The following is a 27375-nucleotide window of genomic DNA, read 5'->3' on the forward strand; positions in this document are numbered from 1 at the left end:
CTGTGTCTCCCGATCTTTTGTAAATCCAGCGTGTCCCTCTCTGACAAGTGTTTCTTAATTTTAATAAAGAAATTTGCAGTTTTATACGCGACTCGGTCAGATAGGTAGCGAATAAGCGAACATAGCAATCGGAAGAGCTACAACCGTGCCGGCGTGAAGGGAACAAAAACTATCCTTTTATAAGAGAGAGAGAGAGAGCTTTGTATAACCTATTCAACGAACCTTTTAACGAGAATGCTAATAAAAAAAAAGAAACGATTCAGTGAACATTGCCGGACGACACAGTCTCTCGACGCCACTCGCGGTCCTTCGAGAGCAGGGCGCGACACCAGAGACAGCAAGAGTGGACAGAGATTTTTAGGTAGATAGAGGGTAGACTCGAAAGAGGGAGGGAGATAACGTAACAATGGACCTATCATAAAAGACAGTGTGTGCGCTTACTAACTCACCCGGGATAATCTTGTCGAGAGTTATTCCGAATGTAATGGCTAGCTTAATTTTATTTAAGTAATGTAACTTGACATTGACAAAAAAAACCCGCGAGAGAGAAAGGGTGGGAGAGAGTGAGACAGAGCGAGAACGAGCGAGTGAAAATGCGAGCGAGAGAAAAACAAAGATATATATATACGATTATAAACAGAGGAAAAAAAAATGGAAAAAATATAGAAAAGGAACGATATCCTTTAAAAAAGACAGTCCCGTTTAGTGCGGCTACTGGAGAACGCGAGAGAATTTCGTCGGTCTGTAAATCGAGCGAGCGCTTTTGTATGTATATACATATATATATTTGTATTGTATACGATATATATATATTGTATACGCACATTGTACCGTATCCGAGCGACATTATTATCTGTACCGTAGTCAGCGGAACGTTAGAGCTAGAGAATTTTTTCTTGTATAATGGACGAATAAACGCAAAGTATCGTTCGGTACTTACCTTGCCCCAGATTTTTACTTCCTAATCGTTCATTCTTACGATCCACGTGATAGAATTGATAAAGTAAAGACAACATCTACTATAGTCCAAATACAAAACACAATACAAGTAATTTTGTCACGAAACTACGGCCTATGATATTTTAACGAATATTCAACCCGTTGCTATTAAAACTGAACATCGATAGAGCTACGTAAAGAAAGAGGGCCTCTCAGGTGGTCGTGAAGTCAAAATTAATCTAACCTATATTGAACGATGCAAAAGGATCAAATCACCCTAAAAAAAAGAAAGTGAGATTTTTCTGTCTTTTATTCACCGAACCGTAGAGACTTAACAGGGTCCGGCGTTATTACATAGGAAATGTGACTACACCGCGCGTTGATTCGCTTATGTACACTGAAAATAAATACAAAATCTTACAACAGGTCTCGTACAGTCCGCACTTTCTTCCTTCCGTTGATTCGACGCCTAATAAACTGTGAAAAATTCGGCTTTATCTAGTCACTACCTTTGTATTCAGTTAGCGGCGACACCCTGTTTGCGGCTTCTCATTCGCGCCTCTATTTCCGGTCGGAAATGCCTGATCAGACCTTGTACCGGCCAGGCAGCACCGTCGGCTAAGGCGCAAATTGTGTGTAGTTCAATCTGTTTCGTTAATTCCCATAACATGTCTATCTCATGCTCCGCAGCCTTTCCTTCAACGAATCTGAAAATCATTCGAATATTATTGCACCTGTAACGACTTGAAGCAGAATATAAAATGGTACCTTTGCAAGATTTTGAACATCCAGCTGATACCCTCGCGGCAGGGCGTACACTGGCCACAGGACTCGTGCTTGTAGAAACTGAGCAACCGCGTGATGGCCTTGATGATGTCCGTCTGCTTGTTCATCACGATCACGGCTGCTGTACCGAATGAGCTCTGAGCTCTCACGAGGTCATCGAAATCCAGTAATACTGTGTCGCAGACGCTGTAACATTGTATCGATGATTTGGTGTCCTAGGGACTTTTAAGTCTGCAAGTTCAGTACCTTTTCGGAATGACTGGGGTGGACGATCCGCCGGGAATCACTCCCATCAAGTTGTCCCACCCGCCGATCACTCCGCCAGCGTGTCTCTCGATCAGCTCTTTCAAAGGAATGGACATTTCTTCTTCTACGGTGCACGGATTGTTCACGTGGCCGGAAATATTGAATAATTTTGTACCGTGGTTACGTACTCGACCGAATGACGCGAACCAAGCTCCACTCCGTCGGCAAATGGTCTATATAAAGAAATATTAATTTTAGAAACAAAAGTTCTTATGTGTAACTGTTGCACAATATTGCTGAATACTCACAGGAGCCACAGCAACCGTCTCGACGTTAGTGACGGTTGTAGGACACCCGAACAAGCCCACATCAGCTGGGAAAGGTGGCTTTAGTCTGGGCTTTCCTTGTTTTCCCTCGATAGACTCTATGAGAGCTGTCTCCTCTCCACAGATATATGCTCCGGCTCCTCTTTGGACATAGATATCAAAGTTGTAACCCGATCCACAAGAATTTTTTCCAATGAGACCAGCTTGATAGGCTTCTGCAATGGCCACTTGCATGTTAGATGCCTCATTGTAGAATTCTCCACGGATGTAGATGTAGGCTGCACAAGCTCCCATGGCACGACCAGCTATCAGGCAACCCTCTACTAACTTGTGTGGATCGTGACGAAGGATCTCACGGTCCTTGCAGGTGCCAGGCTCCCCTTCATCTCCGTTTACTACCAGATACTTTGGTCTACCATCTGATGGTTTGTTCATGAAAGACCATTTCATGCCAGATGGGAAACCAGCACCACCACGGCCTCTCAATCCAGAGGTCTTGATTTCATTAATGATCCAGTCTGCACCCTTGTCCAAGATCTCTTTGGTTTTGTACCAATCCCCTCTCTTCAATGCACCCTTCAACCTCCAGTCGTGTCTGCCATACAAGTTTGTGAAGATACGGTCCTGGTCAGCCAGAGGACCGCCTCTTGTCTACAAATGGAGCAAATACATGGTGTTCAAAAATTATGTCAACACATTGTGCAATGTCGAAGTCGCGCATAAAAACGAAAGAAGCCATACCTTCCCTTCTGGCGCGGCATCGGCAAGCGTTCTCTGCTGCTGGTTGGCCAAAGCTGATCCAAGGAGACCTAAGACGTAAATGAAATCCCTTTAATTACATAACCTTGTCGCAAAGCAGATGCAAAGTGTCGAAAATCCTACTGTGCATTCAGCAACAATAAAATATCTTTATAATAAGTTGCTGATTGTTCTGCACAGTTCGAACGGCATTCAGATTCTGTAAAACAAAGCAGTAACGTCAAAACTCACCCAATTGTCTCCTCGGGACCTGAAGACAACGCACTATGGCACCAGCCATCTTGCCGTTTGCGACCTTCTTGAGGATGTTACCAGAGTAATTCGATTTTAAATGAAAGTAAATTCTCTATACGAATGTATTGTGTACGTCATTTAAAAATGTTTCGCATTTAGTTTACAAAATAGAATGGCTATTATTATAAATAATGATATACGTTCATATTAAATTTTTACTTTTAGAAATAATCAAACAAAGCGCCATCGGTGGAAAAACGCCCAAGTTTGTCGACGAAGTCGCTTTATTAGATGGTGCCACCTGTGCATTCTTAGATTATTTCTGTTGCTCCATCTATTCTAATTAAACCTGCTACAAACTTGAGCGTTTTGCCGCAACGGATAATGGCGCTATTTGGATATTTTAGAGGGTTTTTGTATGTCGCGTTATCTGGCGAATAGAATCGAAATTAAATCGGCGACAAACTTGGGCGTTTTGTCGCTACGGGTATTGGCGCTATCATTTAGTTTTCGGAACAAATGATTCTTGCCGGAGTTTGCACTGTACCTTGTACAAAAATCAGCAAGATATAATTGGTCCGGGATTTCGATTATCTTGGAATGCTAGCATGCTGTCATCTCACGGTGCAGAGACGGAACGATCCGCGATATTGAATACGTGTTCATCGCTGTTTTGTCGTCTGTTTCGCCAGACCCGAGTATCGTGTCGACGTCGACGTGCGTTGAACGTGTCCGAATGCACATTGAACCGTTGTACGATGCTCGGTGAGAACAAATTTCTCGTTACGTGATGGGGCAACTCGAGAGTATCTCGATTTTCTAGCTGGTCACGTTCATTGGCTATCGCTGGACACCTGTCTGGACGACAGCGACCAGAAATAGAGATAGTTCGCGGGTCGTGAGGCGTTCGTCTGACATCATGTCATCCAGAAGGAACAACTGTGGCCTGTTGGCCAGGGTAAACTTCCCTTTATATACTCTGCAGATGTTGACCAGCAGGCACATCCTTGTAGGTGGCGGTGGAGGTTCCTCCAAGACAGGGGTAGCCAATGGATTTGTAAGTAGTGCCTCGAAGCTTATCTATACCCAAGTAAGAATCATCTTCATCGATTAATACCATCTTTCGTTATTCTTCTGCAGGAAATATTTGAGTTGTCCCACAACGGCTCACAATTTGTAGCTGAAGAAGTAACGAGACATGAAACAGGTCCTAGTGTTGTAATGAATTGCACAGCTTATAACGATGGCAAAAGAACCTGGATCGCAGCTGGTCAGGAGAGCCACTGTCAGCTATACAATGTCAATACCAAGGTGATCACTATAGAGAATGGAGAAGTCATTAAAGACACCGATAATACTAAGGATGGGCTTAGGCAAAGGAAGAGCTCGGAAAAAGCAGAAGGGAGCAATGCAGCTAGAGAAAGGATAGAGGAAATCAAAGATGATAATTCTAATATCAAGAGCAAAAAGCTACAGTTAATTGTGAAGCCCTCTGACAGTGTTCAAACTGACTTTAGGTATCTATTATAGCATTTGTGTTGACAAGTATTTATCTCTTTCCTCAGATAATCCTTTAATTTTTCCATTTTCTGTTAACAGCGAGGAGGAGCCCCTGCAAAGGATCGTCCGAATAAGCCTAAATGGAAAGTTCATGGCCACTGGTGGCACAGATGGTCATATTAGACTGTGGAAATTCCCACAGCTACATAAGCTGCACGATCTAGACGCGCACACTAAAGAAATCGACGATATAGACTTTAGTCCAGATGGTACTCTAATCGCAAGCATCGCGAAAGACGGTAAAGCTTATCTGTGGAATGTATCCAGTGGCAACAAAGATAAGGAACTGACTTGGTCACCTCCGAATTCTTTGAAGTATATGTACAAAAGATGTCGGTTCCGAAAATTCGAGGAGGCCAAGTCGAAGACACAACTGTTTATACTTTCCAATACAATGACGGGAAAGAATATCAGTTTCCTACAAATGTGGGACATCGATTCTGGTAGCATAGTTAAGTCAGCGCCGTACAAAGAGACTCTATCCGCACTGGCAGTATCCGATGATGGAAAATTCGTCGCAGTTGGGACAATGTTCTCGGGAAGCGTGGACATTTACGTCGCTTTCAGTTTGAGAAGAGCTTTACACGTTCCTGGAGCGCATAGTATGTTCGTTACCGGTTTAGAATTCTTGCCAACGAAACTGGACGGCCCGGCGATCACCAGCAACACTGAAACTGCTGTCGTCAGCATCTCTGTGGACAACAAGATTTGTATACACAGCATACCGTTCAGACGTAAGGAAATAATTCATTTGTTCATCGCATGGCAAACAAAGAAACCGATTCTAATCTTATCTACTTTATTTTAGACACACTGCCGTTCTGGTTCGTCATCATTGTGATCATTCTGAGTATCTGCTGCGCGTTCATCTTCTGCAGCTACCTCGGGATATGACCCAAAACTTACGTTCTCGACGCGATCGTGAAGAGCAATACTTTTTCTAGGATTGTATGAGATGAAGATCAAACATCGAAGTTTCTCACACGCCTACTCCGGCTCGTAAAACTTGATAAATAATCGAGAGTAAGACGGGAGTAGGTCTCGCGTAAACGTGCACAGTTCCATTGATGCACCGAATTATTTGCAATTTCCTATAGGGGCGTGGGTCCTACGGTTATTATTTAAACGTTGAATTTAACGCTACTGTGATAAACAGTTACAGTGCACCCGTTTGGCAAGCATTATTGTACATAGACGTTCTTTTATTGATTTTTCCGCGTTTCCTAGATACACCGATTGTCTAGAGCTCAATGAATTGCCTCGTGTTTAGAGACTTATCTTCGGTAAAGACCAACTTATAACCACGCGTCCCTCGAACAGTTCGCGTGGACTTATTTCGGCTACTGCATTTATTTAATTCACTCTGTACGATATTTCCATGTATAGTTAGCAAGACTAGTACACGGTGACACGTTTGTGTATATTCCTCGGCGTTCGACGCGATTTTTTATTCCATTATCCTTTTCCTCTCCTAGCCCGTGTCTCTTGCAAGTGGTCGCCGATTTTTGTTCTCTCAAAAAAAGACAGACGAAGGTTAACTGGTCGCGTATAAATAGCACACACTCGCACGGCACGCAGCGTTCTATCGTTTCTTTTTTCGCGGCACGTGAACCAAGAATTTCCTGGATGTGGAAGGAATGCCATAGAAAAAAATAGTTCATGTCACGAGGGTGTGATTCACATCGTGTCATGAATCAACGTTGTACGACGAGTTGTGGATAAGGACATAAATATGTACATTTTGTTAATGTAATAAACTGTAATGCATCGAAAATTAGGAAAATCGTTTCTTTGCGTATACGGTGCGGAGGGTTATAATGTTACGAAGATTCGTATCTCCGGAACGGATCGAGATAGCTTCATGAAACGAAATGTATTTGAAAGAGTAGAGTCCAGAATTAATTATCCAGTAATTTTCCAAATGCAGGTCGGCACGGATGGTGTACATTTTTTAAGTGTACTCCGCCATTTTTGCGTGCGCAAAGTTCTTTCTTGATTGTACCTATTACTTCGAATTTTCTAAATGAACAAAGACACAGCAATGGCGGTATCTGATAAATCAATAATAATCGCATCTTGAAGAACAGGTTTAAAAGTTAATTATCCACTAATTTTGAAAACCCAACTTAGCATACACAATACATATGTTTTAGATGAATGCCGGTAACTTCAAGAACGTAAAATTCTAAAAAAAACAGTTGAAGATAAAATAACGAAATGTACTGCATATTAACCAGCAACTCTCAACGTTGATTATTCACTGATTCTCAAGAGAAGATTATTATCGTTATAAAAAATATTTAGACTCGGTCAAAGAGATAAAAATAGCGATCGAAGAATTCTCGTCACCCAGCAAGAGAAAATCGAGCCGAAGAAAGTGCAAGGAATGCTCCCCGCCATTTCGATCAGTGAATCGGCGCTCGCGGTCGAAAGGAATGTTGTCCGAAAACGAAAGGAGCCCTCCGGCCATATAATACAATCATGAACGAGTTTGGAATGACATTCTACGATTCGCGTATTGGCGCCCGTCGATTGCTTCCAAGGCTGTTGGCAGCATATCCTTGATTATGGTAATAAAAGGTTCGATACTGCAGAATGCGGCAGTGCAATCGATGAAAACTTTCCTAGCGAATAATTAACCGCTTAAAATGTTCGACTCAGCAATCAATAATCAACGCTTAATCTTGCTTTAATTATATATCAATTTTTTATCTCGTAACTTATGGTTTCAAAACTTTGAGAATCACTGTTCCGCGAGAATCCTTTCGTTTGTAATAAAATATAAAGGAAGGGGCGTAGTCAAGGGTCGCATGTTTTCGTAAAACGTTTATTCAGAAATACTTTAATGAATATTCTAAAAATCACGTTAACCACTCGCGCGTCTCTTAACCGCTAAAAAACGTGTAACCAAAGGACGATCCGGCGCCGATCGTATCCTACGAACGCGTTCGCAGACGATCCGAAGGACGACGATCGATCCCCTCAGCCAGGATCGACGAGCCGGGGAGATTCGGGGTGGGGAGGGAGGGACTGAGGGAACTCAGGTAGGGCAAGGTAATACGGTGATTATGTACAAGTCGAGTGTCCTCTCGGAGGACTCGCTCCTTCCACCGAAGAAACGAATCCTTTCATTCGCGACCGGCGATCGAAACGTTTCGCGATCACTTCCTGGTAAATCCTGACGCGAAAAAGCATCCTCTCTACTGCGGAACCTAATTTGACAAATCATTCGCAGTAGCCACGCGAATATCCCGCAGGAATTATTCGAGTAGTTTGAAATTACAGCGCGCTATCAACTAATTATTGCAACGCGTTATCGATTAAGTATCGCAGCGCGTTATTATCGAAGTATTGCAGCTGTCCCGCGAGATTCAACAATCCGAAAGAAATGGTATTGTTCTTTCAGTGTTGCTCTTCAATTTCGAGTGATTCTAAATGGTTCGTTTACAACAATTTTCCGGTGTTTTCGCGCCAGTATTCGACTCGAGGGATGCTCTGTTACCATCGGTAAGAGATGCGGCGCGTCGCGAAACGTTTACCCCGCGTTTCTCTCCAATGGCAGATCCTGCTCGGTTTCTAGGATCGATACCGCGCGATCCTCGATCGAACGCGGCCCTCGACCGACCGATCTTCGATCTGCGACCGCTCATTTGTTCGCGGTGAACCCGTCACCGGTCGGGTCGAGCAGCCACGGGTAGTAGTTCGGGCACTCCATGCAGGTGAACAGACGGAGGGTTTCGCCGGGCAGCTCCCTGGTCGTCAAGGGGCAAGCGTTCGGCAGGGAACAGTACGGCTGTCCCTTCTCGTCGCAGGTCTCTTTCCAATCCTGGAAGTCGCGGAGGGCCGACAGCTCTGTCGGCGTCTGCATCCACTTGATCACCTGTAAGTAGAATAAGACGGCGATTGTCAGACAACGTTCAAATTGAATCTCCGATCTCGTGGTACAACACAAATCATTCTCAATTCGATATTTATCGGCTATAGAATGTTTAAGAGTGAACTGTGATTAAATAGATAAATGATTAAGAAAATTTATTACATGAAGGATTGCAATAGAAATTTCTATCTTCTAATTTGCTAGTTTCCATAGCATCGTATGCTAGTTTCGTCGATCTTCTACTAAAATATATATCATCAAACTTTGGCGATATGCATTATACAATTTAATTTATAATTTTTATAGAAGATAAAACTTGTTCACGTTACTCACAAGAAACAGAAACGAAATGGAATGTCAATTTTATCGTCAATCAATTTAATAGATTGAAAGTTGGACAACGACGTTTTAGAATTCTTTTGATCTTCCATCTATTTTAAATCGCGTTCACAGAATCTTCTCATAAACATTTCATCTGGTATTTAACGATTGCAATATATTGTGTAACTATTCTCTAGAAAATTTGAAATTCAGTATCCGAGCATCGTTCTGTAAACATTTGACAGATGATGGATTGAAAGAGGTATGGTAGCGTGGATGTTTCTGCGGTTCATTCGTCGCACGGCGATAAAATAGAACAGTGTGTCTGTTCCTAAATAGAAAGAGAAGGAACCATAATGGATTAGGAGCCGGTCGTGGGAGCTCGCGGACAAATCGAATCTGTCGAGCTGTGGAGATAGAAACAGCAAGAGAGAGAGAGAGAGAGAGAGAGAGGGAGAGTAAAAGAGAGAATAAGCGGTTAGATTGAAAGCGGAAAATAAATTGTCGTGCAGCGAAATAAAACCACGATTCGGTGCTTGATGGATCAGGAACGAGAAACGCGGTGAAGCCGTGGGATTGAACGACGGAGATTAATTGAAATAAGCGGGGGGATGGTCGTAATAACAGTTCCAGCGATGTCTTGATCGGAAAACGATTTCGCGAGCGTCTTGCGATCTGGGTCTCTATCAAATTACAAATTCCAATGGAAACGGACTCTCGTCGCTTCTTCGCCGAATTATATATCGTTTATCATTTTGAATAATTTTTAAAAAATTCGTTGCACTCGAGAATATTTTAATTCGAAGTCCAATGAATGTTTTTCTTTCAGTACAGTATTTGCCTAATTTACTGCAGATTGAGTATACTTGCATTTTTAATAAGAGAACTACCAAGTCCAAAATAGGGCTGATGTATAGATTGTGCATTTTATGTATTTATGGTGAAATTTTTTAGCTAAAATATGCATCGTCTAGACGTAAATAAAATTTGATAATATAGTAACACTGTTTTCAACGTATATAAATGAGAAAAAAAAAATAATTTGTTTATATAGAGCATCTCTTTCTTAAGATCGTTTCAAATCATTTTTATATCGCAACTAATATATATTGTTTTATAGCAATGACAAGATTTGATTTATTTAAACCTCCTACGATTTGGATTATAATATAATAATATTATGTTGTAATATTACTATAATATGATATTTATTATAATATTTTTTTAAATGGCAATAAAGTAGTAGAATGCTACGACTAACATTTTTATGGAATCTGGAACTGTAAAAGAAAAAGATCTGTCACTTCGACTGGATTCGTAGTTCTAGTGTAAAATATGAACAAATTCGATACTACCAAAATGATCTGATCGTACAACAATTATCAGAGGTGTCACACGAGTGCAAAAGGTTAACACTGAACCTACCATAGTGTCTATTTTACCCAGTTGCACATTTTTCATTTTATCATTGATATTATATAGATTCTTCTATGAGAAACTAATTAAATCTAATTATTAATTCGATTCTGTCATTCATAAAAAAACAACATGCCTGTAAATCGCATTCAGTATTCGGTAGGTTCATGGTGAAACTATCCATAAGATTTTCGATAAACAAATACCAACCTGGACCATGGTGACGAAGTACACGTCGCTCCTAGCCAGCATCTCTTCGATAAACTTGATCAGCTCCTCCCTATATTCCTTCTTGCTCTTCAACCAGGAAGCATGGAAATGAAGACCAAGGGGCGCGCGGTTGCTGTTGAAGTGTCTGTTGAAGTTGTGCCTGAGGAGCCTGGCGAACTGTTCGCCGGTCTGAATGTTGGAGCAAGAGTCTACCATATGGCAACCAGGCAGGGACTCGTCGAACGTCGGGTCGTCTCTCCTATCCAGCTCGTTCATCACCATCTCCCAAACCGGATGGGACCTCGACGGACAGTTTCCGCCGTTTCCGTTGCACTTGTGCGGCATCCTGAAGTACAGAGTGTAAGGCCAGATAGGGACGCGTCCCAGCGACGCGGTGATGGAGGCGTCATAAACGAAGAACTGATCGGCCATCATCTCGAACTGCTTGTTGCCGCCCACGCGAAGGTACGGGGCCCTCATCCCGATGATGGAGCCGTCGGTTATGTTAGCGAATCGCTCGATGATCAGCCTGGCGCCGGCCATCTCCGCCAGCCAGTCGTCGTAGGTGCCCTGGGTCCAGTATTGCGGGTCGTCTTTGTGCGTCAACGAGAACACGGCGATCTCGTGGCCTCTGCGGTGGAGATCTTGAACCGCCGAGTAGTTGGTGTACTTGTGCGAGACGAAGAAGGTGCCTCGGATCTGGCAGCCGTTCGGGTTCTGTCGTTGACCGTTGAAGATGTCCTCGTACAGGTCGATGTTGTCCACGTTCACCGCGCCGTTGAACGTGATCGTGATCATCTGGGGTACTTGGGACGGCTCGATGTTCCCGGGGATTCGTGTGCCGTCAGCGGAACAGTAGCAATCCGGGAGGACGCACTGGGTCGGGTCGCAGTCTGGCGCGCGGTTAGGGTCGGTCTCCACCGCTACAATGTCAGAGACTTTTGGTTAGCAGGGATATCGTTTGAGCTTCGAACTTTTTAGATCCGTCACCTTCTGGGACTCCACGATTTTTAGGTTTGTGGGTGTCTGCTAGGGATTTTTAGGACTGTGAATTGTGACGAGTCTTTAAGTGTTTAGGTTGTAGGAAGATTGGAGATTTTCTTTGGATCACGAGGTCTTTGAATTAAGGAGTTCTTAGATTGCGAGGTCCTCGAATTGACGAGTTCTTGGATTACAAGCTACTGGAATTAACTACTCCTTGGATCACAAAATCTCCGAATCAACGAGTCCTTCGATTAGAAAGCCTTTGGAACGTTGACTCCTTGGATCATACTACCCTCTCAACCCTTAAATCTTCTAATTATACCTCATTTGGTTCTTCAAACCCTATGGTTTCAATCTATACTGAACATTTTTGAAGACTATCTTTTCACATTTCGAATAACAACATTTTCTGAACCTAGGAATCTGTAATTAATCTTTATAGCACATTTGGTTCTTCAAACCAAGGGATGAACGCAACGTTTAAAAGCTACCTTTTAACATTTCGAATAACAACAGTTCCTGAACCATCTTTAATTAATTAACTTCGAATCTATAAATTTTTCAACAACGAAAAAATCTCTTAATATTCAAACAAAGATCTTCGAGTCGTCGAACACCTAAACTATGGATTCTCCGGTTCCTTAACATTGCAAACTGAATAGCCCCCGCGATTTAGCAATTCGCCATGGGTTAAGCGTTTCGAATGGCGGCTAGTGGTAATCCTCGAAGTCAACTGCACCGTCTCGATGGTACTTACTGCACGCATTCTCGTCGGATTCGTCCTTGCAGTCCGGTTTACCGTTGCAGAAGAGCTCCTTGTCGACGCACTCGCCGTTACCGCACGACAATTTCCCCTCGGGGCAGACCGGTTCGTCGGTCCTCAGGATGGGCAAGACCTTACGTGGCTCTGCAAACGTAATACTCGTTAGCGGGGCCGGTTCCCGTGGCCTCGATATACACCAACCACATTCGTTACTATTGGTCCGTTTGACGTTTACCGCAGGGTGTCGGCAGGTCTACTTTCATTTCTCCCCCAATTTATATACAGAGATTACACAGCGGCGCAGGAATCGCGATCTACTTGGTTCGGGGGGACGAGTCGCGCGACTGGCGCATAACTAAATTAACCCTTTGCACTCGAGAGCTGATGTTAAAGTAAAAACTCTATCGTCGCGTTCCAAAATCATTTTTGTTTTACCGAAATTCTGTAGATTTCATATTAAACCTAACGATTACATTTTTTAAGAATTACAGAACTTTTAATTAGACATTTTACTGTGTGTATATTATATTATACTATTATGCTACTATACTATATACTTGTGTATGTATACACAGTGAAATGTCTAATTAAAAGTTCTATGATCCTTAAAAAGCAAGATTGTTAAAATTATAAAGTATTTCTTATAAGAAATGAAAGTTTCTTAATTTAAATCTATTAACACGTTCATCGTCGACAATTAGACACTAAAATCCCCACATAATTAAAGCAATTTAATTAATTAAAATAAAACTAAAAAGTTCACATTTATCACAGGGGTTGACATTAGAATTCTTTCGCATTCGAAAAATCATAGTCCAATTCCTTTTGCTCGAATATAGTATATTGCAATAAAAATAAATTTTCAAAATTGGTCGGAAATTAATGTCACCCAGATATAGGTGACGCGGCGACGAACGTGTTAATATAGATTTAAATTAAAAAAAATTCTTCTGTGATTTAGTTTCTTAATTTAAACCTACTAATATAGAAGTCTATTAATTCTATTAATATAGATTTAAATTAAGAAAATTCTTCCTTCATTTTCTATGAGAGACACTTTATAATTTCAACAACCCTAAAATAAATAATAAGGGAATTAATTGTTTTATCCGGTGCGATGAGTTTAATTTGAAAAAGCTGTAAACTGCACAAATTATAAATCACAAGAAATGGAATTACTATAGCTCGGCAATACTATTTTGGATTTAGAAATAAAATGTCCCCGAGTGCAAAGAGTTAAAAAAACGACCGCGATGAAGCAATAGCAACGATAGAAAAGAAAACAATGAAACAACTAGAAATTCTTTCTTCAACTTACGAATTTTTCAATCGAAACTTAGAAGAGTGTCACATCGTCCGCGCGGCTTGTAAAAAACAAACAAGAAAGAAAAACAATTTCCACGCGTCTTCCGAACGGACAAATTGTTTCCAATTACGTGGCTCGTCACAAACGCGACGCAATTAACCCTCCGCGGCGGAGTGTTCCCACGGGCGAACGATCGCTAAGATCGATTCGCCGATCGCTAAGATCGACGCGCCGGCTCTCCAGTTTCTAGGACGATCCGCAAAGGGTTAAATCCGTCGCGTGCTGAATTAATGTTTACCCAAGTCCAAAGCTACGGTACCTCTCGCCAACTCAAGTATTAATTATCAAACTAATTACCTCTTCTAGCGAGGATTACAATTTACGTCGTCTAATATGTACACGCAAACTTTCTATGTACACGTGTGACTTGAGCTCGACGCTCTCGCGACCGATCGATAATGTGACCGATCAGTCGGTCGCGAGAGCGTCAATAAATTCGATTGCCGGCTGAGTTCTTTCCCAAAGTTGTTCAAAATAGAGCTACGCTTTTCAGTTGAAACATTTATTGAAAATAAAAAGGAAACGATGGAAAGAACTTTCCGTTCAATCGTTGGTATATCATGTCGTCTGTATATTTTCGAGTGACCGAGTTGTTCCTACGCCACTGGCTACGGAGCGCCGTTTCTACGGCCGATTGTTCGCCGGTTCCGTTTCTCTTTCGTTCGGGGACCGGATCTGGTTTTGCCGGTTGGCAGCTTGCGACGGGAAGATGCAAAACGACCCCGCGATGGACAACGCCGCGAGAAACGCCGAAAGTTTCTCTTTCGTGCGAGTTTACGGAGCATCGTCGAAAGTTTTTCCGCGCGAAGAGAGGCGCCGATTTCTCCTCGGTATCCGCGTGGAAACCATCGAGAGATCGATCGTTCGAGCCTCGAAACGATATGTATATATATATATATATATTTATATATATAATATAAAAAATATAAAAAAATAAATAAACTCGTCGATGGATTAAAGGACGATCCATCGGAAGGAAGCGCCGTCAAGAGACAAAGTTACGCAATACGAGCCGAGATGGTGGATTCGGCTCTCATTGGTTTCGTGGGCTCGCAGCGATTCGCACGCAGGCAACACAGAACACGTGAACAGAAAAGAACATTTAGGCGATTTCTTGGAAAAAATGATGGGCGAGAACAGATATAGCAGAAGAATTTTCAGGTGGCCGGGCTCCCTTTGCGGCTTCAGTTCGCCGCAGAGAGACGCGAATTTCGGGGGACTCAACTGCTCCGATATTAGTTTATTGTCATTCATTTTATGCAACGAGCTTCTCGAAGGCAATCGTTCTGTTGTTTGTCAAATTTTAATTACCGTGAATTTTGCTAAGAAGAACATAATTATTCTTGAAAGCGATCTATTCTGAACGTCTCGACTTTAAAAAAAAGCAGCGTTCGAAAATATGTTTTAGTTATTTGTGCTCTCAATATTTTAACTGTGTTGCAAAATTGAAATATATAGTGATAACTAGACTGCAGATTTTATGCATACTTCTTTATACAAAAAAGTAAATAAGTCGCAAACAGGACTGTGAATACCATACAAGAATTTAAGGATATTGTTCTCAACATCTTACTTTAAATTTCAACTAATCACTATTATTAAAAGAGATATTTACTATTATCAATAAAGGATATAATTACTATTATTAATAAAAGATATTTTCATTTAGATTTCTCAAAACGAACTCGTACAATATTTATTCTCCGTTAAAATCCGCAGTCCAGTGATAACTACCAAATAAACAAAAGCAAGCTAAACAAATGGTACACGTTGCAACAGTAAACGTCACGAGTTGCCATCGAGGTTAGAAAAAGTACCGTCGAGAACCACGAAAAGTTACTGCCGGTCTAAGGAAACGCGAGAAATTGCATTCGATCGTATAAAGAGCAGCCTTGGTAACCGTAAACTTTCAATAGTCCGAGACGAAGCTGCAACAGCGAGTTCCCCCCCTCTGATTTGCGCGAGGCTTCTCTCCTGTTGCATCTTTCAAAGGGTTGCTTCGAAACGGCGCAATCGGAGCAATTAAATCTGCTGGGACGAGTCGTGTCTGCGACTGACGACGAGTCCGCTCGTCTGTTCGAGCGTGAGAAAGAGGTCCCGGGGGAAGAAGAGAGAAATAGAGACAGACAGAGAGAGAGAGAAAGAGAGAGAGAAATAGAGAGAGAGAAAGACAGAGAGAGACAGAGAGACAGAGAGATGATGAGAAAAGCCTCGCGCGGGGACCAGAGCCTGGATGACGGTCGCGAGGACGAGATGAAAATTGGAATGAGAGATAGATAACAGAGAGTGAGAGACAAATATATAGATGTCAGAGAGTGAAATATAAATATATGGAAGTGAGAGAGTGAAATATAAATATATGGAAGTGAGAGAGTGAAAGACAAATATATGGAAATGGGAGAGTGGGACATAGATATATAAAAATAAGAGAGCGAGACATAAATATATGGATTTAAGAGCATGGGTGGTAAATACATATATTATAGAAATAAGAGTGAGGCATAAATATATGGAAATCAGAGAGTGAGAAACAAATATACATATATAAATCAGAGATTGAAATATAAATATATGGAAGCGACAGAGTGAGAGACAAATATATAGAAATTGGAGATTGAAATATAAATATATGGAAGTGACAGAGTGAGAGACAAATATATAGAAATTAGAGAGTGTGATATAAATATGTGGAAACCAGAGAGTGAGATATAAATATATAAAAATCAGAGACTGAGATATAAAAATATGGAAATCGGAGAGTGAAATATAAAAATATGGAAATCGGAGAGTGAGAGACAAATATATATAAATCAGAGAGTGAAATATAAATATATGGAATTAACAGCGTGGGTTGTAAATATATAGAAATAAGAGTGAGGCATAAATATATGGAAATCAGAGAGTGAGATATAAATATATAGAAATCAGAGATTGAGATACAAATATATGAAAATAATAGTGTGAAGCATAAATGTATGGAATTAAGAGCACGGGACGCAAATATATAGAAATAAAAATAAGGCATAAATATATTGAAATGACAGAGTGAGACTTTATAGAAATAAAAGACTAAGAACACAAATACATGGAAACCAGAGAGTAAAATATAAATATATAAAAATCAGAGAGTGAGACACTAATATATGGAATCCAGAAACTGAGATATAATTATATGAAAATCGGAGAGTGAATCACAAACATATAAAAATCAAAGAGTGAAACATAAATGTATGGAAAGGAAAAAGCGAAACACGAACATAAAAATTAAAGAGTAAAACAAAAATGTATAAAAGGGAGATAGTGAAACGTAAATACATAGAAATAAAGGTGAGAAATAAATATGAGAGAAAGAGAGAGAAGAGAGAATGAAGAGGGAGAGAGGGAGAGAGGGAGAGAAGGATGTTGATAGAACGGACAGAGAATTAAATGATCGATAGCCGCGATATACGCAGCCGAAGGGAGCCCCGAGACTGAATAACGAGGAGCTCTGGTGTAAGGAGGCCAGATCGTCGAAGCGAAACCGATCTAGATGCAGAGAGACAGACACAGAGACAGAAAGTGAGCGCGAGAGACAGACAGACAGACAGAAGAAGTGAAAGAGAAAGAGAGAGAGACAGAAACACAGTAAGAAGTAGAGAAAAAGACCGGTGAAGAAACAGAGCAACAGGGACAGAGAAAGATCGGTGAAGAAACAGAGTAACAGGGACAGACAGAAACAGAAAGAGACGGCTAGAAGGGTAGAAGAAGAAGAAGAAGATGAAGAAAAAGAAGAGAAAAATAATAGGAGCGAGATCAGCGATCGAGAACGTGCTACCTCGTACCTGGTGCGAGGAGAAAAGAATTTTATACGTTTGCTCGCGCGCATATGTGTGTGTGTGTGTGTTTGTATGTTTTTACGTGGTACGTGTATGAGAGTACGCGCGTGTCCGCGTTCGATAATATATGTACAGGTGTGGAGCGGATTTTATTGTAAAAGCTAAAAAGCGGTTGCGTGCCAGGCGTCGATTACGAGAGACCGTGGAGCAATATTTTGAACGGCAACTTTTCCTTTTGTTCACCGTCGCGGATACAAAATGGCCGGACGTCACGGTGCCAGTTTTTTCTTGTCGGACAAAAGGATCGGGGCTAAAAGGCCGTTCCGTACGCGGTTGCGACATATCGATTTTGCGACAGGTTCGAGGTCTTTTTTTGCGGTTCACTCGACACTTAGAGACGCGGGTACAGCTCGCGATGCTGAATACGGTATCGCGCGGCCAATGCGTTGCGCGCTCTATGAGCTCGTGTTTAAGGAAATCTTGCCGGTGTTAACCCTTCCGAAGCGGTGTCAAGGTCGATATCAAGAGTATCTAATTCATTAAAATTTAGGTTATCGAGTAGACTTTAGATTAAATAATGTTGGTTGAACTATTTTTAAGTTTACTCGATTTTGAATTGAAAATTTTAATTAAGTTTAATTTTTAACTGAATTTGATAATGAAAATTATGTTGTTGAAGTTAAATTGTTCAGAAGTTGGCGGTAATTACAATTAATTACCTAATTCGTTCTCTGGATCAAGCAATTTTCGGCAAAATAAAATAACGTGAATTTAAATTAAATAAATTGCCGATGTATTATGTAAAACTGAAAAACTAATTTTGCAAGAAATATGTTGGAAAATGTTTCTGAAAAACTGCCTAAATATAGCTGAGAATTTTTATAAAGAATTGAAAGAATGATCCGCCGCGTAAGGGTTGAAAATGGTCGCGTCAAGAAAAATAAACACAGCGGTGCTCGATTAAGGCAGATTTAATTTTGGTGTGCGAGTCATTCGTACTTTTTATTATCCAACGCGTTGTGTAAAAGATATATAAAGAATTTAGGACGTATATAAAAATACTGGACAACGATTGAATCCACGTGCACGGGAAAATTCGTTCTAATGAGAAAATTCGTTCTAATGAGAAAATAAAGTTCTAACGAGAAAATCGTGGTTCGCGGTGCGAATATCGAATTTTCGAAAACGCGAATCCGACCGTGCTCTCTCGAGCCGCGAAAGGGTTTACAAGATCGGTCTCAAGGGAACGAAACGTTTCTCGTCCACGGTGAGCCCTCGAAAGCGACGAGCCGGCCTGGAAAGCGTTCAAATCGAGCAAGCCTTTTCCAACGGACGGTGAGTAGTGCGTGTGGAATATATTTTCACGGTTGTTAGTCGAGCAAGGTGAGTCGACGGGACACACCGGGGCGAGCACAGGGGAACAGGAAGAAGGTGGGTGGCTTCGAAACTGGGTTAGAATATAATTCGAGAGCGACCGCTCGCCGAGAGCTTCTCGTCTCCGCGCGCACCGTCGCGGCCGCGGCGCCGAGCGTACTTTCGCTCAAAATCGAAACCAGTCTTGGAAACCGGCGAATCGAAAGTGGCCGGACCGGAGATTACAGCGTCTCTCGAAAGTGACTTACGTGCACGGTGCGCCGTTCGGAATCAGTCGAACGAGCTGGCCGGTCGCCGGCCATTCGAAGCATTCCCCACTTTTATACTTCGGTGGAATTATTTTCGGATAGCTTTTCTGAAAGCTGTTCCGAATTTCCGAACCACGGAAAACCAAATAAATCCGAGGAAATCGGATATTAGAGATCGGAAAAAGATAACCTAAAAGCCAGGTCACAAATAGAATTTTTGCAGCGGAATTCGAGAAATATTTGCGGCAGAATTTAATCGTTATTGCAACCGAATTTGATAATTATCGCAGCAGAATTTAATCGTTATTGAAACAGAACTTAATTATTATCGCAGCAGAATTTAATCATTATTGAAACAGAGCTTAATTATTATTGCAGCAGAATTTAATCGTTATTGCAGCAGAATTTAATAAATATTCGCGCTTCGATGTTTCAATACTATATTCAATACTACAATTCTTCAGAGAACCTTTTAATTCGAGCTTTCTATAGCTATATAAATCTGTAGAAGTAATCGGAGAACTATACCGAAGGAAATAAATGTCCGATTAAAGAGAGCGTGTCTTCTGGCTCGAAATGGCGGGACAAGTTCTCGAAGTTAATCGGCAAAGTTCCCGAAAGATTCAGGGTGAAAGAAACGCGTTGATCTTTCGAGAGCGGGCTTGTTAATTAGGAAATTTAGAAAGCTGTAATCCGGAGAACAGCTCGGGATACGAGCCGTTCGAATAATTACCGCACGCGACGCCGGCACATTTTCACTTTCAGCTGGCGACCGACGCGGCCATTTTTCCGTCCGCTCGCGTTACGTTCCGCCGTCGCGATGCAACGCTCGAGATTAGATTGTTGCAAAGTCAACGCGGGAAACGCGGCGAAGCGTCGTGTCCAGTACGTATCAATAAATTATCTTTCCATTTTTATATTTCATCGATTCTGTATCAGCCGAGTTTCCAACGACCGGTTACGCCACAAACGTATGAAAATCTCCGCTTGTTACGATCGTAGATAGACGAGGAGACGAGAATAGCAGAGGGGTGAGTCAAGATAAGTACGTGAGAGTAATCGTGCGTTAGTAGAATTACGAATGGTGCGTGCTACGTTGCGAGTCTACGAAGGGACCGGGCTCCTCCGCTCCCCCCCACCTGCGACATTTCCCAGCACCCTTGACCTTGGAATGCAGAGAAAATGTCGAGGATGTCGCGCGCCTTCCTCGAAAATACGTCCAAGCGTTGCCTCTGCAAAGCTCCTCGAGACCGGAAAAATTGAACCGGGAGGAACGTGAACCGTGTAACAGTACATTAAAGTCTCCTAAAATGCCTCTCAGCTTCTACGCAAAAATTGGACAACTTCAGAAAAGAAGACACGATTATTCGTGCCCGTTTTTATAGTTGCTGGCAATCGTATCGAATAATCGTATCTCCTCTCCCGAAATTGTTCATTCTCGTTTACAAACTGTCGGTCAATTTCGAAGTATTTACTGTACGGTTGCAGAGACAACCGTAGACGCAGTTTCGCAGGGGAAAAGAGAATGGCGGCGAGGAAACGGAGACACCGGCCCGGCCCGGCCTGGTCGATGCATCTCGACTTACTCTCGAGCTTGTCACAGTTGGTGACTTTGCCCTTCCAGTCGCAGGTCTGTTTGTCCAAGTCAAAGGCCAGTCCGCTGGGGCACGTGATTTGCTTCAGGCCGGACTTCGTGCACCTGTACGAGCCGGACAGAAAGAAAAAAACGGGGCGTTCTTTAGTCAAACGGTTCCGCAAACGTTTTGCTTACTCTCGAGCTGGTCGCAGTTCTTCACGTTCGTCTTCCAGTCGCAGGTCTGCCTCTCGATGTCGAACGCCAGCCCTGTCGGACAACGCACCGTCGCCAACCTGGTCACGCCGATCTCGGTGGCTTTGTCGCATCTGCGGATTTCACGGTCGTTTGTTTCTCTTTCTCGGATGGGATACATGAACTTTTGTCGCCGATTTCAGATCGGTTTCGTTGGAGATTCTAATGTATCGTGATTATTATTTCGAAAGCAGTTTTGCTGGTAAAGTCATTATTTTCTCGAGAGTTTTATCCCCTTTTCAGGTGCAGCGTAATCAAATATAATATGTTATAAATTCTTAAAAATAAAACTACCATACGATTACCTTTATCTTGTGTATAATCAAAGTATCGATTGTTCGATAATATTCATGGAGTACAGTTTAAACAAAATATTCGTTAAATTGAAGATTGAACAGACAGTCTAAATTGTGTAGCTAACGCATCTGTCAATGTTGAAGAAACATTATCCAACGTATCTAATAACCACGGATCTTTGTGCAAAATTAAAATTGCAGGGTCTAGGCTTGAAACAATAGTCCTCTTCTTTCGTTAATAATCGTGACAAGTTCGAATCAATGCATCGACATTCTCAATTTCTTTTAATCTCCTAAAATCGTATAAAATTTGCATTCCAGTGCTGAACGAGTCTATTAAAATTCCAAGTTGACTTCGATTACTGCAGAAGTAAATTCGGTTTTCTCGTAAGCTATTTATCTGCAAATTATCTTCGCGACGACGGAATAATTCTCTTGGAACTGTCGAACGAGATACGAAACGAAAGGAAGCCTCGGGAGGCCGGCAGCATCGGGCAGTAAAAATTCGTGAAAGGACACGCAGGATTCCCGTGCTGCTCCTGATCCGCGGTGCCGTCCTTGAGGACGGAAATACACGCTCGAGTGAGTCAGGATACGCCGGCGTGTCGTCACTGAGCTTGGAAGGCGAGTCCTGTATCCGGTATCAGGCTCGCCTTGAACCTTCGAACGCGGAATTCGATCGCCGAGGAACCGGAGGAATTCGCCATTTTTCTTTTCCCCACGCCTCTACCGGCCAGCCGGCAACAAGCCTAGGCGGCTTTACCGTTAACCACGCCGGCTCCTCGACATGTTTTATACTCGCGACGTCCTTCTGGACTCATTTTACCGCGATTCGAATTTCCTGTACCCGACCCGACCCTTTCACTTCGTTAACCCGGGGAATTTCAACATTCTTCGGCACCAGAACAGCTGTCGTTAGCCTTAGGATAACCACAATGCCGTCTCGCGCTTCCTGCTTCAAGCCAGGCGACTTTAGAAAATCATTTCTGGCTGACAATTACAGATCTGGTATGACAGCGATGAAAGGTCACGACTATGATCCAGTTATGCGTAAATTCAACCTTGCGTCTTCAACCATTTCAACTATAATATCGCGTTGGACTGATTACAATAGACTTTGAACATAGTTTATAAAATATTACAAATTTATAAATTTGGTTTCAACTAGGTATTTGTACTGAAATGGAAAATACCAGTATTATATCAGTAATTTTCAGTTGTACCTTCGGTAACCTTTATAAAAATCGAAATTCGAGAATATCGATATATTCTCCTACATTCACCTAACTAAAGGTAATTTTTCCTTATACAAAATAAATATTCTCTCCATCAATCATTAAAAATCGAAACTAAATAGATAGTCCTTCCTTTCGGTAATAACTTAAATCACCTCAGAATTACAGATTGACGCTTTTCAATTCTTCTAATTTTTCCACTGTCTCGAAATGCATCCATTGCCAATAATCACAGACAAATAAATAAATAAATAATCTTACTTGCTCAATAATATAATCTGTGTAAACTAATTAATATACCGTTTGCGAATAGATAAATAAATGAATGAAATTATCTAGTTAGAAATATTCGCAGAATACTGTGCTCGTTATTGCAAGGCAAAGGATCGAAGACGATTGCTCGGTCTCTGAATTAGACGAGAGAAATGGATAACACTGGTGCAAGGTTTACCTCACGACATCTCGACAGTCCCCTTCGACGTTCAACCGGAAGTACTCGTCGCCAGGACGGTCCTGGCAGAGTTCCTCGGCGTTCGCGTCGAGTCCGTCTGAGCCCTCGTCATCCTGGGCTCTGACCACTGTCCCTGAGCAAAAAGAACATTATGTCAGTACAGCGAATGAAATAAAACACTTTTAACAGTTTCTTAACACTAGAAAGACGGGAGCTTGAAGCCGGGAAAATGACTGCTTTCGGCAATATAGGTATAACACACATATATATACCGGAAATGAAGGAGAGGGGGGGCAACAACAATGATTAATAAACGCATTTATATGTTGCAGAAAAAGTCACAAAATTATAAGAAGCTGTGTCATTATTTACATAATTATTTTTCTAATTGAAATTGAAAAGCAGTCAAAATGACTTGCTTAGGCAATCTGGTGTTAAAGATCATCAAATGTAATAAAACTAATACAAATATATTAAAAATTGTTATCAGACGCGATACAATTTTCAGCGGTGACTTTAGGTTCGTCACTCGACCGGAAAGGGTTAATCTAAGAGCGTACAAGATCGTTCCTGAGACGTTCGTGGCGGTGAATAATTCAGAAAGGCGAGACCTTATCATCCCTCCACCCCTCCATCGACAATTACGTACTTTCTATCGACGATTACATAAACGACTCTCGATTTACGAGCACAATCTCTAACGCGACCGCGCGATCAATAGAATACTTCACGCCTTTCTACGCTCCCCGGAGAAAAAGTCCTCGCCCACGTTACTTTGCGCGCACGCTGCCACGTTCTTCCTTTCGAGAAAGAAAAAGTTGCTCCCTTTGTAGCAAGAGTCAAGAGGGAAACCGGTTTTCAAATAAGATCGAACCTAACCCCGACAGAAATGGTGATCTAACCATGGCAACGCACGCATTCGTTGCACCGATAGAAAGATGAAAGACAATGGTGACGCTCGGTGAATAATATAATCGAGACGTGGAAATAAATATTCTGCTAATATAAAAAGTCAGCGCAAAGATGAACTTTGGAGAAAATTTTATAGAAGTATAGGAAATATGTGGAATGAACTAACTTGCTTATTACTTACTCCTTAATTTCTTAGAAAATTTCATTGTTGGTAGAAAGCATTTTTAGGGTTTTTTGGAGGGGATACCGAAGGGCTGCTAACTAGCTGTGCCACCATGGGAAGCAGCGAGAAAGCATTTTACCTAATATCACGGCAACATTTATTGTGTTTTATAAAATTCCCAAGCTCGATTAATTATTCATTGATCTCTAAATAGCTTTCTTTATTTCAAGAGAATCCTTTTTCTTAGCAAAGTAAATTTTCCGTTGATCACAATTCTCGCTAAAATCTTCCACGATCGATTCGTTCGTCGGGACCACTCGTTTCCCATAGAAAGCAACCAGAGTTCGACGGAGGAGGGTAAAGGGCACGGCGACACCGTCGTCTCTGACATTTGAATAAAAAGGGCAGGCGGTCTGGTCGCCTCGGGACCGATCGCGGAAAATGTCGCGATCGCCGCGAGCGCGGCACACGATCCGGGGAGATCGCGGAGACCGAGAGAACACGTTCGGGGTCGCTGAACCCCACCGTAGAAGTAGAAAGTCTTGGAAATGTCAGGGCAACGGGGACGGGGGTGGGGAGGGAAGCGACAGCGGTTCTCCAAAGTAGGTTCTACGACCGCCCCTGCTCGGCAAGTTTTCGTCGGGGACGGCCGGAGCCGACTTCGCTGGGACGTCGACCGTTGCCTCCTCGATCCCCCACGATCGTGATCCGCGATCCTGATTGCCGCTTCCGGACCCGTCGGACCTCGCGTCGGCATCTTTCGTTAAACTTTCACGTCCGCGCCGCGACGCGATGCGCCAGTCGATCCCATCGAATTGATGCCTCGTCCGCCGGCTTTTCCGGCTTTTTCAATGTTTCTTTGGTCTCGCGGATTCGACAGCTTCCGCGTTAATGAAATAATATAAATAATTGATTGAGAAAAGGTCAGACGCAAGTGTTTAATTCGGCAAGAGGCGTGGCTGAATAAAATTGACCACAGAAGCGACTGAATCGAATTAAGAAGACTCCTTAAGTTTTTATTATGATTAGACTGCGGATTTTATGCGTTTATAGCAAAAATGATGGGTTGAATTATAAAATTCTGGGGACATAAGGAGAATTTATTTATGCTAAGAAGAATTAAGAAGAAAAATTTTATTATGCTACTTTCAACTTATCAAAGTTATTAAAAGGAACGAATTTATATAATTTCAGTTTCTTAGGCAGGTACAATTAACAATTAATACATTTAAGTAGGTACTTTGAGTAGATTCAGTTGAAAATAGTGTGATGATTGAGAGAAACTAGGAATATAGATCCATTAATCTGAATTAACATTATTAACAAAAGAAAAAGAACAAGTACCTATATTCTATATTCTGCAGTTGATGCAGATAATTTTTATTTTGCATAAAGATCCGCAGCCTAATTTTATACTCATTTTAAAAGAGTTAATATCGGTCGTAAGAATATTTAACGTGGTTTTTAATTTAGTGTTGCAGTAACGTCATGCTTGTTTCGAGGAGGTTAATGCGCCAGCGAAGAAAGGAGACGTCCAGAAAATTTCATTTCTCAAAGTTTGACCAATGAAAATTAGAAGAAATAATCCTACCAGACTCCAGTAACGGAGCAACGTTGGTTCTCTAACGACAGATCGAGAATCGTTTGACAGAGAAGGCTTGGAACACAACCTGTTGCGCGCCGGGGAGAAACGCGTCTCCAGGTGTCTCGTTGCGCTCGCGCGCACCTCGGCGTTCTAAATTCCCAACAATTGCTACAAAAATACCCTAACATCTCGACACACTTTCTCCGCTTCTCTGAAGAGAAGAACAACATTCGAACGCATTCTACTAATTTTTCTATCGTTAGAAAGTCTGCGATATATTTTCGAAATATACTCTCGCGTCACTCGCGAAGGTAAGAGAATTAATTGAACAAGAACGAAGGGGAAATAGCGATTAATCTTTGACGATATCACTGCGATACAGCGAGTAGAAGGCTCGTGTGATCGAGAGGGAACTCTCGATCGTCTAAAACAACTTTCACCGCCGGTAAACAGCCGATCGGAACCTGAACGCGTCTTTCGAGAGAGAGAACTCGTTTTCGACGACTCGGATTCCCGATCTCTTTCGACAACTTTCACTGAACAATGCTACTCTACGACAGATTATAGTTATTGACAATACGTTAAACCCTCTACGTTAAATTAATTGGAGCCGAATGATCGAACGCCGCGGGATCGAAGCAGGCTTCGTCGGGGAAACTTTGACTGAAAGATCGAGATTTTTCGAGCGGCGTCGACCGGGCCGGTGAAAAACGATTCCCGGCGGTAAATTCGAAGGGTCGCGGGCCCCGGTTCCGTTTCGTGGCAACGCGGAAGAGATGTTTTCAGTGTACTCACCGGCAAACACAAAGAGGGATCCAAGGAGGAACAGGAACTTCGGCGACATGGTGATCGCCGTCGTCGGGACAAAGAGTGTCTGAACAAGCCGCGCCCTCTCGCCCCTCTATATGTGCACCACCACTCCTTCCTCTTCGCCGAAGGACTTTCACCTTCCGTACGGTGCTGCCACCTGTTCCACGTCGTGAATCGGCTCCATCCTTCGAAACCGGGAACAGAGAACACACGACCAATTCCTTTTTGCCTCGATCGCCCAGATTTTACATTACGTTACTTTTCCTCCTCGTAACAGGAATTTATTAACTAAAATCTTCATCCACCGCTTCGTTAATAAACAGTGGACCGGATGGATTCGTATAAATGTATTTATTTATTTATTTGTTTATTATTTATCAGTAAACTAGTTGGTCGTCTGTATATATAATAGGAACAGGATGTTGTACGCATTATGTAAATGTACCAGTGATAATGTTATTTTTATTATTTATTAATTGAGGTGAGGTAATGAGCTTTAGATTGTGGAGTGTAATATTCGAAAATACGTGGCGTAAATTGCGACGGAAGTCTATGTAATTAATGTATACGTGTTCGTATAAAATTACGTGAAAACGAGAATAGTGGAATAATTGTAGAATAATTGTTATTCGGATAATTTTACAATCTGTATTGAGAGTCATCTTTGTTCTGTTGGTACATCTCAATAAAGAATTATTCGAATAGACAGAATATTTTATGAGGAGTAGATATTTATTTATTTACACAATTCGAACAATGCTGAATACATGATCTGTGGACAAAGAAGTCTGCGAGATGAACAAAGGCTAGCAACGTGTGATCGCCAGAAATTAATTATAGGAAGTGCAAGAACCACGGAGATCTAACACCG

The 27375-nt window shown here is 41.9% G+C and overlaps 3 protein-coding genes across 4 annotated transcripts; 1 reads left to right on the forward strand and 2 right to left on the reverse strand.

Moving 5' to 3' along the window:
- Positions 1–1231: 1231 nt before the first annotated feature.
- On the reverse strand, positions 1232–3480 carry Nd-51 (NADH dehydrogenase (ubiquinone) 51 kDa subunit). Of its 2 annotated transcripts, XM_078191362.1 has the most exons (7): positions 3288–3480; positions 3039–3106; positions 2280–2948; positions 1972–2204; positions 1708–1911; positions 1449–1646; positions 1232–1336 (listed from the first exon to the last, which is right to left on the reverse strand). In XM_078191362.1, the coding sequence occupies exons 1-6, from the start codon at positions 3334–3336 to the stop codon at positions 1457–1459; spliced, it is 1413 nt and encodes a 470-aa protein (XP_078047488.1). In that variant the 5' UTR covers positions 3337–3480; the 3' UTR covers positions 1232–1336; positions 1449–1456. The 2 variants fall into 2 exon arrangements, with proteins under 2 accessions (XP_078047488.1, XP_078047487.1); XM_078191361.1 differs by having other exon boundaries at positions 1232–1646.
- Positions 3481–3983: 503 nt separating this feature from the next.
- Positions 3984–6273, forward strand: LOC144475103 (guanine nucleotide-exchange factor SEC12). Its single transcript, XM_078190682.1, has 4 exons — positions 3984–4347; positions 4431–4807; positions 4890–5584; positions 5659–6273. Exons 1-4 carry the CDS (start codon positions 4210–4212, stop codon positions 5742–5744), a joined length of 1296 nt encoding a protein of 431 aa, XP_078046808.1. The 5' UTR covers positions 3984–4209; the 3' UTR covers positions 5745–6273.
- A 1448-nt stretch (positions 6274–7721) lies between these two features.
- Verm (LDLa and CE4_CDA_like_1 domain-containing protein vermiform) lies at positions 7722–26543 on the reverse strand. Its single transcript, XM_078189859.1, has 6 exons — positions 26490–26543; positions 23035–23167; positions 20996–21126; positions 12416–12565; positions 10675–11597; positions 7722–8730 (listed from the first exon to the last, which is right to left on the reverse strand). The coding sequence occupies exons 1-6, from the start codon at positions 26536–26538 to the stop codon at positions 8497–8499; spliced, it is 1620 nt and encodes a 539-aa protein (XP_078045985.1). The 5' UTR covers positions 26539–26543; the 3' UTR covers positions 7722–8496.
- Between the last annotated feature and the right edge of the window lie 832 nt (positions 26544–27375).

Source organism: Augochlora pura, chromosome 9 (genome assembly GCF_028453695.1).
Source record: "Augochlora pura isolate Apur16 chromosome 9, APUR_v2.2.1, whole genome shotgun sequence".
Taxonomy (NCBI): domain Eukaryota; kingdom Metazoa; phylum Arthropoda; class Insecta; order Hymenoptera; family Halictidae; genus Augochlora; species Augochlora pura.